Source organism: Pseudogymnoascus verrucosus (genome assembly GCF_001662655.1).
Source record: "Pseudogymnoascus verrucosus strain UAMH 10579 unplaced genomic scaffold scaffold_14, whole genome shotgun sequence".
NCBI classification, from domain to species: Eukaryota; Fungi; Ascomycota; class Leotiomycetes; order Thelebolales; family Thelebolaceae; genus Pseudogymnoascus; species Pseudogymnoascus verrucosus.
In genome coordinates, this window is record NW_017263665.1 from 31,537 (window position 1) to 45,554 (window position 14,018).

A 14,018-nucleotide genomic window follows, 5' to 3' on the forward strand; every position below is an offset into this window, starting at 1 on the left:
GGATATATGATAATGGTGACATAGATCGATCTGGACAAGGCGTCGTGGAGTTTTTATCGGAGCCGGGTGTGGATTTTAGAAGGCCGCTGGACGTGGGAAGTTTTTAGAAGGGCCGGATGGAGGAGCCTAGATTTATTGACAACGGGAGAAGTTGTTGAAGTCTGTTCTTTTTCTATATATATTCATGGTTATAGCACCTATCATGTCCAACTGGCCATTCTAACTTATTGCCCAAGGATAGCAGACCAATCCTCCTTCTTCATATATTCCTCAAGACTCGTCATAGGGCAGTCAATCCCAGCCTATATATCAAGTCAATAACAATCCCAGAATAAGAAATAGGTCGAAAACTTCCTTACCTTCCTAATATCTTCCGCCCTCAAAAGCGTCTCATCACCCCCATCATACCCCGGATCCGAAGAGTAGGCAAACATATCCCCCGCCTCCGCACCAAACTCCTTATCCGGAACCATCTCAATGAACTGCTCGAGCGTGACCTCCTTGTATGCCGCAGATACCCCAGTCTCATTACTCCACAGCCTAATAAATTCACTCCAGCTGCATTCGGTTCCTGCCGCCATGTAGCTCTTCCCAGGCGGCATTTGGGAGACGGCGTAAACGAAATTCCCCATATCGGCGTTGACAGCGAGATGAGGAACCGATGCATTTGGCGCGGTTGGGAAACTCATTTGGAAAGTCCCATCAGATTGCTAAGATGCCATCCATCAGTCAGTCTCGATATCCCAACTCACCTCCTGCTCCTCCCAACCCAGGAAATTGAAAACTCTCACCTTCCCAAGATACGCATCCGGCAACAGCTTATAACTCGACATAAAATACCCCGTCTGCACACACGACATCTTTCCCCCCAACTCCCCCCACCTCTCCCCCACATACCCCGGAAACACCTCCGCCTTCCCATCAAAATGATACAACTCCCCGAACGCCCCCCCACTACACACCCCCGCATGACTCAGCGTCGAAGCAATAAACCCATTCTCCCCCAACGTCTCCACCGTCCTCACCGCTGCATCAGCAATATTCCTCCCCTGCCTTACCTCGACTTCATACGCGTACTTTCTGCACCCGATACCCAGCTCGGCGGCTTTGGAGCGGCAGTCGGGCCGGAAAAAAGGCTCCCAGTAGTTCGTGACGCTGAAGATGAGGTGGGCGCCTGCGAAGGCGGGGATGAGGGTGTCTACATCGTCCAGGTCGCCGAAGACGATTTCGACGCCGAGGGAGGAGAGGGACTGGGCTGCAGGGGAGGCGGGGTTGCGTGTGATGCCGCGGACGCGGTAGGTGGGGTCGAGGAGGAAGCGGCGGGCGACGGAGCCGCCTTGGTTGCCGGTTATACCGATGATGCAGATTAGTTTTGTCATTTCTCTAGGTAGGGGGTTTGCAAGAAACTTAATCTATGTATGAGGTTTGGGGATTGAGGGGTCATTGATGCTGGTGGGGCTCGATTTCATATAATCTGCTTAGTAAGTGTGCATTGCATGGGAAGATTGAAGATACTCTACTCTATTCAAGTAGAGAAAATTTGGAAGTCTGAGCTCTTTAGGAAGGAACGATCAGCTAAAGTAGAGAAGGCATGAACGTAGGGAAGATACGAAGTAGTGAATAAGGAAAGAACGACGGGTTGTTGAAGAAGAGGAAGGAACAACTAGCTGGTAACGGAAATAACGACCTACCAGAGTAAAGGGGAAGGAACGGTGATCAAGGGAAGGAAAGAGCGATTGGCCCAGTAACTAATAGCAAGTGAAGAGCGGAATGCTCTTTTTGAAACTATAGGGTTGTAGCAAGCCTCTGAGGATTAACGACGCAATAGCTGGCGATCAGAGTCTGATATATCACACGAACGACCCTGACACAGACAGACACGCGCATAGTAATATGTAATACCAACACTGCTTTAATCAACTCCCCACAAACTATCTATCCCCAACTCCAAAAACTCCCCCTCCATCTGCCCTCCAATCCCATCCACTCACTGCCCTCCCCTCGCACTCCCCACCTTCTCCATCTCCCTCACATACGCCTCCCACGTCTCAATCGCCTCCCCATAAAACCCCACATGCGCATCCGCCAACGCCCCAAACTGCGTCTTAAACTCGATCCTCTTAATCCTCTCAAAGTCCGCCACCTCCCTAATAACCTCCTCATCAAACGCCTCCGTCATCCTCTTCGCCCCCTCCACCGCAGCAGTCAACTCCTCGATCTTCAGCTCCGCCTCGCGCACCCTCTTCCGCCTCGCCTGCTCGTGGTCCACGCCTCGCACATCCTCGAGTTTGGAGCGTAAAAAGCCGCCGGGGCCGCTGGAAGCGCCGTGCGAGCCGGCGAGGCGGTCGCGTTGTTGCGTTGTGTCGGCGAGGAGGAGGGCGGTTTGCTCGAAGTCGACTTGTTTTGTGTCGCGCAACTTTAGGAGGGCTTTGACGGCTGTGCTGTAGGATTGCATGTCGCGCAGGCTGCCGAGGTAGTCGTGATCCGTCTTATCCTTGAGAATCTTCATCTCGGCAGAGGTATCCTCGATACTCGCCGTGAAAGCATGAACCGGCCCTTCGACGCCAGGCTCGAGGGTAATAAGCTTCTGGAAATTCTCGCCCAGCTCGTGGAAATCCTTAGCCAGCTCATCCTCGCGGCGCGCTACGCGCACGACGACTTTCTCAATATGGCCCAGGTCCTCGTCCAGCTTATCCGACTTCTCGCGCACCTCGATGAAGCGGCGGTCCGGCTTATGGACTTTAGTAAACGCATTAATGAAAGTCTCCGTAATCCCATCAAAGACCCCCGATCCCTGATCCCCATTCGACGGGGTCCTATTCGGGCGTCCCCTCATCGTAGCATTCCAGTCCTGGCTCTCGAGGAAGATAATAAGGAGCGCTGAGCGGCGCAGGACGGGATGCAGAGTCAGTCGGCGCAGGAAGCGCTTCAGCGAGTTTGTGCGGCGCTGCATGAATTCCGTGCTGAATCGGTCGCCTGTGACGTACATCATGCTGTGCTTGTCTGGCAGAGGCGGGACTGCACATTGCGGGTATTCCGCGAAGAGGGTGTTATACAGGAAGACAAAATCTGTGAATCGTCTTCGCACGGATGTTGTTGGCTTTTGGAAGGATGGGAAATCGGTCTAGATCCTGTCAGCTTCGCCCTCTTCCTCTTTCCTCTTCCCCTCCAATGTAGGGCGCGGGGGGATACACACATTAGTAGTAACAAGATAAGAAACATAAGAATCCTTCGACCCATCGCCCTCCTTCAGCGGCGCCGTAACCGTACACTCAAGAGTCCCATTCCCAATACCCGCATTATCCAACGGATCCGCCCGCGGCGTCTCCTCCATCCCATCCGCTATCCTATCAGCGTGACTAGGCTGCGCTTCTCCCGCCGCAGCCCTCGAACTCGATCCTGCAGCGCCCTCCGTATTCCCCCTCGGCGGCGACTGCCATGAGACGTCCGCGAAGTCGTCGTTCTCCATCGCACCGGGATTGGCGGGGTTGGTCGGCGAAGAGATGCGAAACCACTATGACCTAGCCAAGTTCGTGGAGTGGAATTGCGTAGGTTAGTATATCAATGCTTCGTGGGAGTTTAGAAGTAGTGGGATTGATATCACAGCTTCGTGAGTTGTCGAGGTAGTGTTAATAATCCGATTTTGTGGTTTTGGGAGCCTGATGGTGACAGGGGCGCGTCATCAGAAGCGGATGCGCAACCTGGATCGGTCAGGTCCCACCAAGGCAGAGATGGGAGCTTGTAGCCGCGATGCACGTGACATATCGATCACAATTTTAGTCAACGAAAAAGGGATCAGTGGATATTAAACGTCTTTTGATATTTTTATGTTTTTATCACATTCTCGCAGTTTCACGAGCTACCCCCCTACTATTTTACAAAAAAAAGTTAATTCTAAAACATCTAATGGTGAAGTGGACCCATTTCTATAGTAGTGTACATCCGTCCCTATGCCCACAATGTGTACCCCCATCCAGCAGCGCCTGGAGACCTAATCATGCCATACAAACGAAATGTGAAAGGCGCAAAGTAGCAACCCTTTAATTACTCCTTCTTCCCTTTCCCCTCATCAACGGACTCAGCCAGTTTCTGGTCCTTCTCCGCATCGATCGCCTCACTGACCTGATCCGTGTCCTTGCCATTAGCGACCGCATCCGCGCGACGCTGCTCCTCCTCATCGATATTCTCGTGATCGCGGGGAGTGGCAAGTCCAGACTCCTTGTTCTCCTCATCCTGCTCGTTCTCCTCCTCAATCAGCTCCTGCTGCTCCTTGAGGACCTCAAGACGCTGCTTGTTAGTCGCAGCACCCTCGGCGTTGTGGACTTCAAGCTCGATCTCGTGGAAGAGCTCCTCGGGGATGGAAGACAGGACACCGGTGAGGGCGTCGATTTGGCTGCTGATCTCCGAATCTTGTCCCTGGGCGTACATGAAGGCGTTGCTCAGGACCAGGAGGGTCGAGGGAACACCGTACTTGAGACGGAGCTCCAACCAGGACTCGAGGTCGTCACGTAGGCGGCCGGGAGACACGCCATGGGTGCGGATTCCACGGCTCGCGCAAGCGGTCTGGAGTTCTGGCACTGAAAGGCTCTCGACGCCCTCGAAGCTGATCGCCCTGTCATCTCTCTTGATCTGGCGCATCCGGTGGCGGACCTGGTAACGAAGCATCATGTCCGTGCCGAATGTGTTCAGGTTCATGTAGCGGCACATGCCGACCAGTTGTGGGCGAGACAAGTTGTCAAGGGTCAAGTCATCCTTGAAGATCTTGCACACCTTGATCACGTCTGCTGCTGTTGGCGTCTCGCCGGTGGCGCGAACCTTGCGGAAGAATTCCGAGAACTCCTCGCGCTGCGCTATGGCCGAGTTCAACGGAAGCCCGGTCTCTTTAAGGGTGTCGCTGAGGAAGCTGCTGACCTCCTTCCTCGTGGCCCTCAGGGTGGACATCTTGGTGTCCTTTGACTTCTGGCCCTCGTAGGTGCTAGGAAGCATGTTGGGGAAGATCTTCAGAGCGACTGGGAGGAGTAACTCGGCGAAAGGCACGATGAGGAAGACCGAAAATGGCACCAGGCGGCCAAGATCTTGCACTGTGCGCTTCAGCTGCCTGTTCTCCCTGCGACTAAGCTCGTAACCAGCTGCCATCTTCAACGCCAAACGAGTACTGATCTTGACCTCCGTTGCCAGCAGCTTCGTTCCATCCCAGTAATGTGCCAGTTCCTTCTTGATCTTCTGACCAATGGTCAACTTCTTCTCCTGCTTCTTCACCTCCGACGTGTCGATGGACTTCTCCTTTTCGCCTGCGAGCTCGGAGAAAGTCAGCGCCTCGACCGCATCAGTCTTGGGCACCGCAGTCGGGGAGGTCCTCGACACAGAGTCGATATCGCCTTTGTTTTCGACGGCATCCGAAGCCTTATCAAGCGTTTTTGACGTGGGCTTGGCGCTGCCAGCCGGGAGTGGCTTCTTGGCCTGCTCGGCATTGAAGCCTGGTGGCGGACCACCCGATGTGGTTGTGTTTGTGTGCGTGTCGGTTGACGCATATCTGGAGTGGGGGACGAGGATGGCCAGAGCGGTCATCTGGGTTGGGAGGTTGCGGCCATTGCGACGGAGATAGGCCGTATACGCCGACGAGGGGCCAAACGAGGATCTAGGGAAAGCACGAGCTGTTATCGAAAGTCAGTCTTCGCGCATATAGTAGATGTCGTCGCCAGACTGCGTATACATACCAGCACTCAAAACCGAAGTCCGGGCAGCCGCATTGCGAACCAAGCTTGAGGATGCGCTCATCACGGATGCCGAGGAGACGAAGGGCTTGCTGTGCCTCTAGGGAAGGGGCGAGAGCGTCGAAAAAGAGTATCAAGGCAGGCGGTAATGCGCCGCCTATAAATAATAGATTCGTCGGGGATGCAGTTGTGGTTGAGGTGATGGTGAAGTCGTAGTGTTTGATATGGAAAGAGGGAGAAATTATCACCAACTCATGCGTTTTCCATGGAGAATCCCCGAACCCGAGCCCCCGGGCGCCCCGGGTCCGGGTTCACGTGACAAGGATGCGAACGGAGAGTGACGTTGACTGGAGGGACTAAAGAGGGTCCAGAAGGTGCCACGCACGCACGATATGTGTAGGTAGTAGCATAGGAGTTCAAAGCAGGAATACATTTAATAGGTTGGCAAAGGTGAGGAAATATGATAAGAATAAATTTTAGTACAGTACCACTGACTATTTTGTATCTCATAGTATTTTTAAATATATTTTTGAGCATATATACGATTTAATATGAATTTTGACAATATTCTAGTATTTTCGGAGAATACATGTGAGCACACTTGCCCAAAGAAGACTAACGTCCCCTCTCAACAAGCCCCGACATGTCCGTTTATCCCCGCCGATTTCGGCCTTAGCGCCCCTCAACCAAGATCTCCCAAGACTCCCTACTGCACCGTGCTCTGCCACACACCTACCACTACACCTACCACCAAACATCTTATCGGGACTCCTCGGTACCTTTCGCCCAGTTCAACGCTTATACTCGCAGCTCTTTCCCATCCCATCCCACTTCCACATGCTTATACACATGCGCCTACTTGTATCAACATCTCCATCATCATCCCCGATCGCTTTCGCCACGGTCTCTTCCTTGTGATTCTCGGACATATAAGCTATCTCGCATCTCGCGCCCGAGCCCGCTCCTTCCTCAACCTCTTTTTTTCTTTCAAAAAACATCGATATCCCCCCCCATTCAACACCTTCACCATGCGTCACTCTTGAATAACGCAGTTGCGGTTGGGCTTCAGGACGGATTGTTCATCATTTTACAACCGACGGACGGATATTAGCGGACTATTATTATCATCTTTCGGCTACTCTGCAATACATTCATTCTTATAATTACCTTCAACCACCACCTCAACACGCCTCTCCGTCGCGTCATTCATTAAACAACATCCCACAATGAAGCTCTCCAAAGCAGCCCGCATCATCCTCGTCGGCGCCCCAGGTTCGTCCCCCCTCCTCCTCCTCCTTCATCCGCCTTCCCCCCAAACCACGCCACAAAACGAAAACGCTCAAGCTAACCACCTCCCCCCCAGGCGTCGGCAAAGGCACCCAATCCGCGCGCCTCCTAACCGCCTTCCCCCAACTCTCCGCCATCTCCTCGGGCGACCTCCTGCGCACCCACGTCCAAAACCGCACCCCCCTCGGCATCCGCGCCGAATCCGCCATCAAAGCCGGCTCTCTCGTCCCCGACGCCATGATCCTGCGCCTCATCCTCGCCGAGCTCAAGGACCGCAACTGGCTCTTCCCCGGCCGTCCGGAGCAACCGTACACGCTGAACAGTAGCTCCGACGCGGGGGGAGAAGACGCCGCGTTCGTTGCCGGGGATATGTTAGATACGCCGTCGCTGCTGGCGAGCTTTCCGGAGCCGAGGACTTGCGACAGGCCGGAGTCGTCGTTTATTCTTGATGGGTTCCCCAGGACGGCGGAGCAGGCGGTGCAGTTGGATAATCTCGTCCCCATCAACCTTGTCGTGCACCTCGATACGCCATTCAGCGTCATCATGGACCGGATCGCGGGGCGCTGGGTCCACGCGCCGTCGGGACGGAGTTACAATACGAGTTTCAATGCGCCGCGCGTGCCGGGACGCGATGATGTGACGGGGGAGAGGCTGACGAAGCGCGCGGATGATGATGAGGGGGTTTGGTTGGAGAGGTTGGAGAAGTTCAAGGAGACGAGTGAGCCGCTGCTGGAGCATTATGCGAGGAAGGGGGTGTTGTGGAGGGTGGAGGGCGAGACGAGTGATGAGATTACGCCGAAGTTGCATAAGGAGTTTGCGAGGCGTTTCGCGCTCAGGGACTGAGTGGCTGGATATAATAATGGGGCGGTTGATGCAAGGCGCGTGATACCCTGAGATGGGCGACGCGGTGGATATTACGTGAACCAGACACGTACGAGGAAGGGAGGATGTTTTTGAAAACCGAGTAACGGCCGCACATGCGGGGCTACGGTTGGAGGGGTTTTCTGTAGGATATATAGTCCATGAGGGAGGGATATTATCAGCGCGGATCGAATGGGAATTGGGCGTTTTTATTTATTTATGATTATTACAGCTTTCGAGATTATATGATTCGAAATGCAAATATGGGAGGTTATTTCTCTGATTACTCTCCTGTTTACTGTCTACTGGACTTGTGCTCGCCTGAGGATTTGGATCTTTCTGGGGGATATCTCACTCGGTATTTAGGATATATAGTCGCCAATAACCCGACAAACTGCGTGGTCTTCAGGCGACGGATACTGATACTACATTATGCCATTGGGGGGACAGTCATCCTGGCAGGTAACATGTTTTGACCGTATGCTCATTGCAATGCGGAGGGCGCCACTGCTTCTGATGATGTCTTTCCTCTTCTCACCTCTTACAATGTAGTTGTCGCTATCCCTTTCTCACCACTTCCGGCCGTCCCGCTGTCGCCGGATTTTCTCATCACCGTTGCTTCTACTGTCACCACCATCATCTTCCCGCCGGTCTAGGGGGATTTGACTCTGCACCATTGGGTTGATCCTCACAGCAAACGAAGAAGATGATATCTTTAGCATATTTGCTTGCTTTGTCCCTTGGAAAATCTTGATATCGCGCCAAGTCAGGAATCTTTGATGTCGATGATGGCATAGTTTGTGGCGTTTTGATCCGAGTACTCGCGACGAACTGCGCATGTCTGATCAAGGCACTATGTGAAGTAGTATATTTCTACGGTGGGAAGTGGCGGGTTCGGTGTGTGGTGAGATCGATGAATTGTGATATTTCATTAGGGCTGATATGTGTCAATACTCAGATAGGGGGGGATTATATTTTTGGGCCGCGAAAAAGGAGAATTTCTGTCATACTATTAAATAGCTTTCGAGATTATATATTACGAGCAATGGGTCGAAATACACCATGAGAAATTCTTCTCTAGTATTTCCGCTCTCCTCTACTCGTATTGCTCAAAGTCTAAAATTTCCGAGAAGATCGACTATTGAAATTCTATAACATAAGCTCCATGATACAGGCCGCAGAGTCTCCCGCAAAATTTCTATTTGGCTTCAAGCCATGTTTCATACCTACCCAGAGACTTAGCTGTTGATGAGGCCATTCCAGAAGAAATGTTCGTCACAATGGCCCTCACCCTCCCGCGTCGACGAACCCTGTTTGAGGAAATCAATAAGATAACTGTCACGACTAATGATGATTACGTCCTGGAACTGAAGGCAGAGCTCAACGAGCTCAAGGCGAGTTGTGTCTTCTCACCGACCGCGCCCCCACCGTCGTATTCTCACCGCCACCGTCCGTCTCGCTGTCGCTAAACATTCTCGCCATCGACTGTTCTCGTCGTCGCCGGATGGTCATCTCGACGTTTTCTGGGGTCCAGAGCTCAGCTTTGCTTGGATGATGGAGATCCTGCAAATAACTCTGCGTCTGTAGAACTTGGAGGGACTCTCTAATGACTTTGTTATGATCTGCAGGGTCCTTTGACGCATATGTGCACCGTATCAGGCAACACTTCTAGTCTCACACTGGCTCTTTCCCTGGAGGTCAGATATCTACCAAGCCACCAGGAAGAAAGCACTGGGTTTACTGCATGTCGAGCTCAATAAACTGGACAATCTCTGGGGGGTTGGCGTGTGTGTTGCTAAGATCACCATATAGTGGAATATTAAACTTTTGGATGGCAAAGCAGAGAACTCCTGTAATGGTTTTGTATAATACGAGCGCTCGTGGTGCTTCTATTTCTCGGGGTCGATGGCATATGTTTGTGGTCGATTGGAAAAAGGCAGTCGAATTGGCACGACGTTCATTTTCTGAGTCGAACTTCCGTCACAGCAATAGGATATCGAAGGGCATGTCATACTTCGGTGCATTACACACGATGATGCCACACTTGGAGAAATATTACTGACGACGATTTGCTGGGCTTATACTGCGGAAGGTGATGGCTCTGAGAGAGAATGTAGTTAGCCAATGATGTCGAGCGCCTCCGCCTTCTCACCACCGCAGGCCATCCCACCCACTATCGCTAGCTATCCTTCTGTCGCCAACCGTTCTCGTCACCGCCGCCTCTACTGCCGCCGCTAGCTGTCTTTTTCTGCGGTAGTTCTTCCATTCGCGTGGTGATCCGAGCGCGGGAGTGTTCGGATCTGCTGTCATGAATGCCGTGATAGCCTCATTTAACACAAACCCGCAGATAGATCGGATTTCTTCAGCCGCAAGCGCGGTTGTCGAGAGGCCACATAGCAACTGAGTGTCTGTAATAAGTGCCAGGGATCCTTCAGTGGAAATTATAAGGAAACCACATGTTATCACTTGCTGCCATGACGAAGTCATGTGGGCATGTGAAAGTTATATTTTTTACATTATTATAATAGCCCATACCGGGCACCAGGCGCTCATTTATTTCCCCGTGTATATATCCCTAATACGCCTTTGATGGTATCTACATAACGCTGGTACAGTATGACTTCGCCGCCCAATGTGTGCTTTGTTTCCTCTAGATCGAGAGGAACCCACAACATAGGGGATGGTTTCCAGACCATCTGGCACCGCACGTTGCTCTTGGATACCGACTTTCGAACTCGGTATTCTTGGCCTGGCTTTGGATTTTCCGTTCGGGTTGGTAGCACGTACAAGTCCGTATCCGCAACCTGCTGCCGCCACCAACCATATCATGCCCCTCAATGCATATGTCCCCTCCCCCTCTGCCTCCTCGCATCTCCCCCAAACCCACCGCCACCTCTTCCCATCCATCTTCCTCCTCTTCCCCCCCTCCCTCCCCCAAATCTCTCCCTTTCCCTCTCCTCCTCCCTCTCCGCCTCCTCCCTCTTCAACCTTATCTCCTCCTCCACCTCCGCCGGATCCCTCACAACCCTCACCTTCAACTCCTCCAAATCCCCCTCCGCCTTCCACCTCGCATGCGCCCCCTCCGGACACTTCTTCCCCTCTGGACAAAACCCCGCCAAATAAAACCGACATAAATCCCTCCTCACATGCCTCCTCGCACACCTCGGCCCCAGCGGACAAAACCCCCTATCATACCACCCACACGCGGGTAACCTGCTCTCTGGATCGACATGGAGATACAGGCACTCCTCGCCATTACTGCAATACCCGTTCCTGGCGAAGAAGCTGCACTCCGGCATGCGCCGCAGGTTGTACTCGTGCAGGAACTCGCAGTGCTCCCCCTTCTTGCACAGCCCGCGCAGCCAATGTTTGCACACTAGGTTATTGTAGTTCGAGCCTGTCGGCGCGGCGATGTGGCGGTCGGGACACGACGCGCCGAGCGGGCAGTGGCCGGCGGCGTAGGCTTTGCAGGGGGGGCGCGAGGGGTCGACTCCGAAGCGGTAGGTGCGGAGGAGGAAGGGGGAGAAGGCGAATGTGTATGGCGCCATGGGGGGGGCGGCGACGTCGGGGGAGGGCGCTGCTGTGGCCATGGTGGATGTGGATGGGAGTTAGAGAGGTGATCGGAATAGATTGTGTTGGAGAGAAACACGTCGCCTTATTGCGCTCTCTTGGGCCTGGCGCGGTCGAGGGTGTGATGGCGTGGCGCAAAGATCAGGGTATGCAGGTGTGTGTGACTGATAGCTTGATAGGTGCAGTCGAGGCGAATCAGGGTTCTGGGGAGTTCGTGGCGCCCGTGAGAGTGCGGGGTACGTAGGCGGTGTATATCTTTAGTGCTGGGATGGATGCTTTTGCTCTGCTGCAGCTTGCTGTCGGCAGGGTTTACAATGTGTTGGTTGGGGTATCGGGGAAGCTGAGATGATATTTGCTTTTTCAATCGATCGTTGCTCAGTTGGAGCTCGCGAGGCTGGAGCTTGGGTGTTATTGTGCTTACAAATCAGGAATGGCGTTTGATAGGCGTGAGCACGTGACTCAAGCTGATATGCGGGCGTCCCGGTGCATGTGCAGTAGCAGTTTCTCGTAGTAAGAACTGAGAAATGAGTTCGGATACGCCGGTGCTCAAGTACGAGTACGAACCTTGTACTAACAAACCAACAGCGCTGAAGATTTGGCAGCTTTGACAGTCTGATACTCGTTTTCTGAAGCTAGTGATGAAGTCGCCTTGTCTGTGCGTCGGGGACAACTGTGATTGCGCCCCGGCGCGTGGGGGCCCTGTGGTGGTACCATTCGATAACAAAAGTAGCTATTGCTCAGCTCACCCTTGCCCTTGGGGTCACCGTGTTGGCTTGTCCAGAAGAGTTGGCTATTTACAAGGACGAGGGAGGTTGAGATACTGATAACTAACTGCCGAATTCTTATATTGCAAGTGCTATATGTTGAAGCTTTACCCTCCATGCACATCGGGGTCACATTGTTTAAAACATGTACGACTCAATGGAGATTCCGGTACGGACATGAGTCCATCTTTGGCGCGAGGCCCTGGTATTCCCATCAGGACTGGCCCAATGCGGAAGTGCATAGTAGCATTCCAGTGGGATCCTGCTGTTGCGATGGCCAAGTTTGTATGCCCCCGCATACGCATTGGGACATTGGGGAAGATATGCAAAGGGACGAGCGGTGATAATGTCCGTCTTCCCTGATATCACATCACCCTGGGCGTTGCGATCCACTCTCTCGGTATCGATACGTTTCTTCGCAGAGAGTCATGGACAGCGTCTCTGTACGACGCTCCAACTCGAACGCCGTACCTCGTATAGAGGAGTGAGACACGGATGGGGGTCAAGATTGGATGTGCTAGGGTTGTGGGAATTGCGAGGCGCGAAGGATTCCAGACGAGGAGTTCTCATACGGCCAGCTTCAGCCCGCCTTGAAGCCATGTCTGAGGCGTGTACAGCCGCCACTCGAAGCCTCGAATCTGCCGAGGAGAGTAATTATTGGCGGTCCAACAGCGACAGCCCGTATACTTGTTGTACAGAACGGTACATATGATATCGGACGGATATACTCTTGCGCAGGGTAGTTTTGACAGCTGTTGTCCCGCGAGAAGGTATGGATGGCACAGGCTATGGCGGGCGGAGACGACGACGAGGACGACAAGGAAGATGACGAGGAGGGTGACGAGGATGGCGAGCATGAATGGGGAACGAGGAAGAATTCTCCGAACCAGCGTCACATCTGTTCTTTATCGTCGCTCACTGTCGTCCATGACTCCGCAAGCCAATATCCAACGCAGCTAGTATTCGGCATGGGCCGTTGCCATAGTGCTACCCTGCTGTATACTCTGCAGTATCCTCTGAGATATACAATATTGACGGTACTCTGTTAGGGTCTCATCTGAGCTTTGGTAAGGGTGGCAAGACGGCAGTGGGTGGATGGCAGGCTGTAGCTAGTACACAGCACTGGAAACAGCACTGTTAGATCGCCATCCCCCACTCGTTCCTCCTTCCATGCCCCATCAACTTCACAACCCCCGTCCCCGTTGATACAGCTGCATATCATAGTATGGCCTGTCCCTGCCTGGTCTTTGGTAGAGAGTGTGGAGTGGTACTTCTTCGTTGCCATGTTCTAGAGTGGTGTTATACTTACTATATGGTGCTGTAGCACTATTCTGCTGTGCTTCTGTCCTACTGCGGGACAGTAATTTACTGGCTACTTTCTGTCGTACTGTCCTACATCTTGATTTCTGTGCTCGCCTTACTCGTTGCTGTTCGCCGTTGTCCGTCCAGACTGTAGCGCATCTTCTGCACCTCGGACGTCCTTCAAACAGGCCCGGCATTTCATCGGTTGAGGCATCGCTGATCTGACCTTGTTCGCTCACCATTCCCACGATCTCCACAGCCGCTGGCCGCCCTGTTCCTAGTCTTGGTCTTGGTCTTGGTTATGACTGACTGGCAGTAGTGTGTGTCTCGTTGTCACTGCATGCTCAGAGCAGGGGTTATAGCCGTCCGATGTCCATGGCGTTTAGAGCATTCAACCGGCTTGGTTTCTCAGAACCCAGCACGCAAAGTACAGACACCCTTCATCTCATCCATCCCACCCGCCCGCCGTCCTTCATCCTTCCCGATCCAAGCTCGGATCGTCTGAAAAAGAGACAGTTTC

At 53.1% G+C, this 14,018-nt stretch overlaps 5 protein-coding genes across 5 annotated transcripts; 1 reads left to right on the top strand and 4 right to left on the bottom strand.

Moving 5' to 3' along the window:
• Positions 1-153: 153 nt before the first annotated feature.
• VE01_03870 (uncharacterized protein) lies at positions 154-1,430 on the bottom strand. The gene is made up of 3 exons (XM_059463573.1): positions 792-1,430; positions 360-710; positions 154-302 (listed from the first exon to the last, which is right to left on the bottom strand). Exons 1-3 carry the CDS (start codon positions 1,377-1,379, stop codon positions 225-227), a joined length of 1,017 nt encoding a protein of 338 aa, XP_059319806.1. The 5' UTR covers positions 1,380-1,430; the 3' UTR covers positions 154-224.
• A 312-nt stretch (positions 1,431-1,742) lies between these two features.
• SNX4 (intercellular trafficking and secretion) lies at positions 1,743-3,668 on the bottom strand. Its single transcript, XM_018273353.2, has 2 exons — positions 3,197-3,668; positions 1,743-3,124 (listed from the first exon to the last, which is right to left on the bottom strand). The coding sequence occupies exons 1-2, from the start codon at positions 3,467-3,469 to the stop codon at positions 1,988-1,990; spliced, it is 1,410 nt and encodes a 469-aa protein (XP_018131738.1). The 5' UTR covers positions 3,470-3,668; the 3' UTR covers positions 1,743-1,987.
• A 143-nt stretch (positions 3,669-3,811) lies between these two features.
• VE01_03872 (uncharacterized protein) lies at positions 3,812-5,938 on the bottom strand. Its single transcript, XM_018273354.2, has 2 exons — positions 5,718-5,938; positions 3,812-5,654 (listed from the first exon to the last, which is right to left on the bottom strand). Exons 1-2 carry the CDS (start codon positions 5,776-5,778, stop codon positions 4,045-4,047), a joined length of 1,671 nt encoding a protein of 556 aa, XP_018131600.1. The 5' UTR covers positions 5,779-5,938; the 3' UTR covers positions 3,812-4,044.
• A 507-nt stretch (positions 5,939-6,445) lies between these two features.
• VE01_03873 (uncharacterized protein) lies at positions 6,446-8,144 on the top strand. The gene is made up of 2 exons (XM_018273355.2): positions 6,446-6,986; positions 7,078-8,144. The coding sequence occupies exons 1-2, from the start codon at positions 6,941-6,943 to the stop codon at positions 7,842-7,844; spliced, it is 813 nt and encodes a 270-aa protein (XP_018131599.1). The 5' UTR covers positions 6,446-6,940; the 3' UTR covers positions 7,845-8,144.
• A 2,206-nt stretch (positions 8,145-10,350) lies between these two features.
• On the bottom strand, positions 10,351-13,233 carry YTH1 (RNA-binding component of cleavage and polyadenylation factor). Its single transcript, XM_018273356.2, has 2 exons — positions 11,997-13,233; positions 10,351-11,949 (listed from the first exon to the last, which is right to left on the bottom strand). The coding sequence occupies exon 2, from the start codon at positions 11,450-11,452 to the stop codon at positions 10,697-10,699; it is 756 nt and encodes a 251-aa protein (XP_018131739.1). The 5' UTR covers positions 11,453-11,949; positions 11,997-13,233; the 3' UTR covers positions 10,351-10,696.
• Positions 13,234-14,018: the final 785 nt, after the last annotated feature.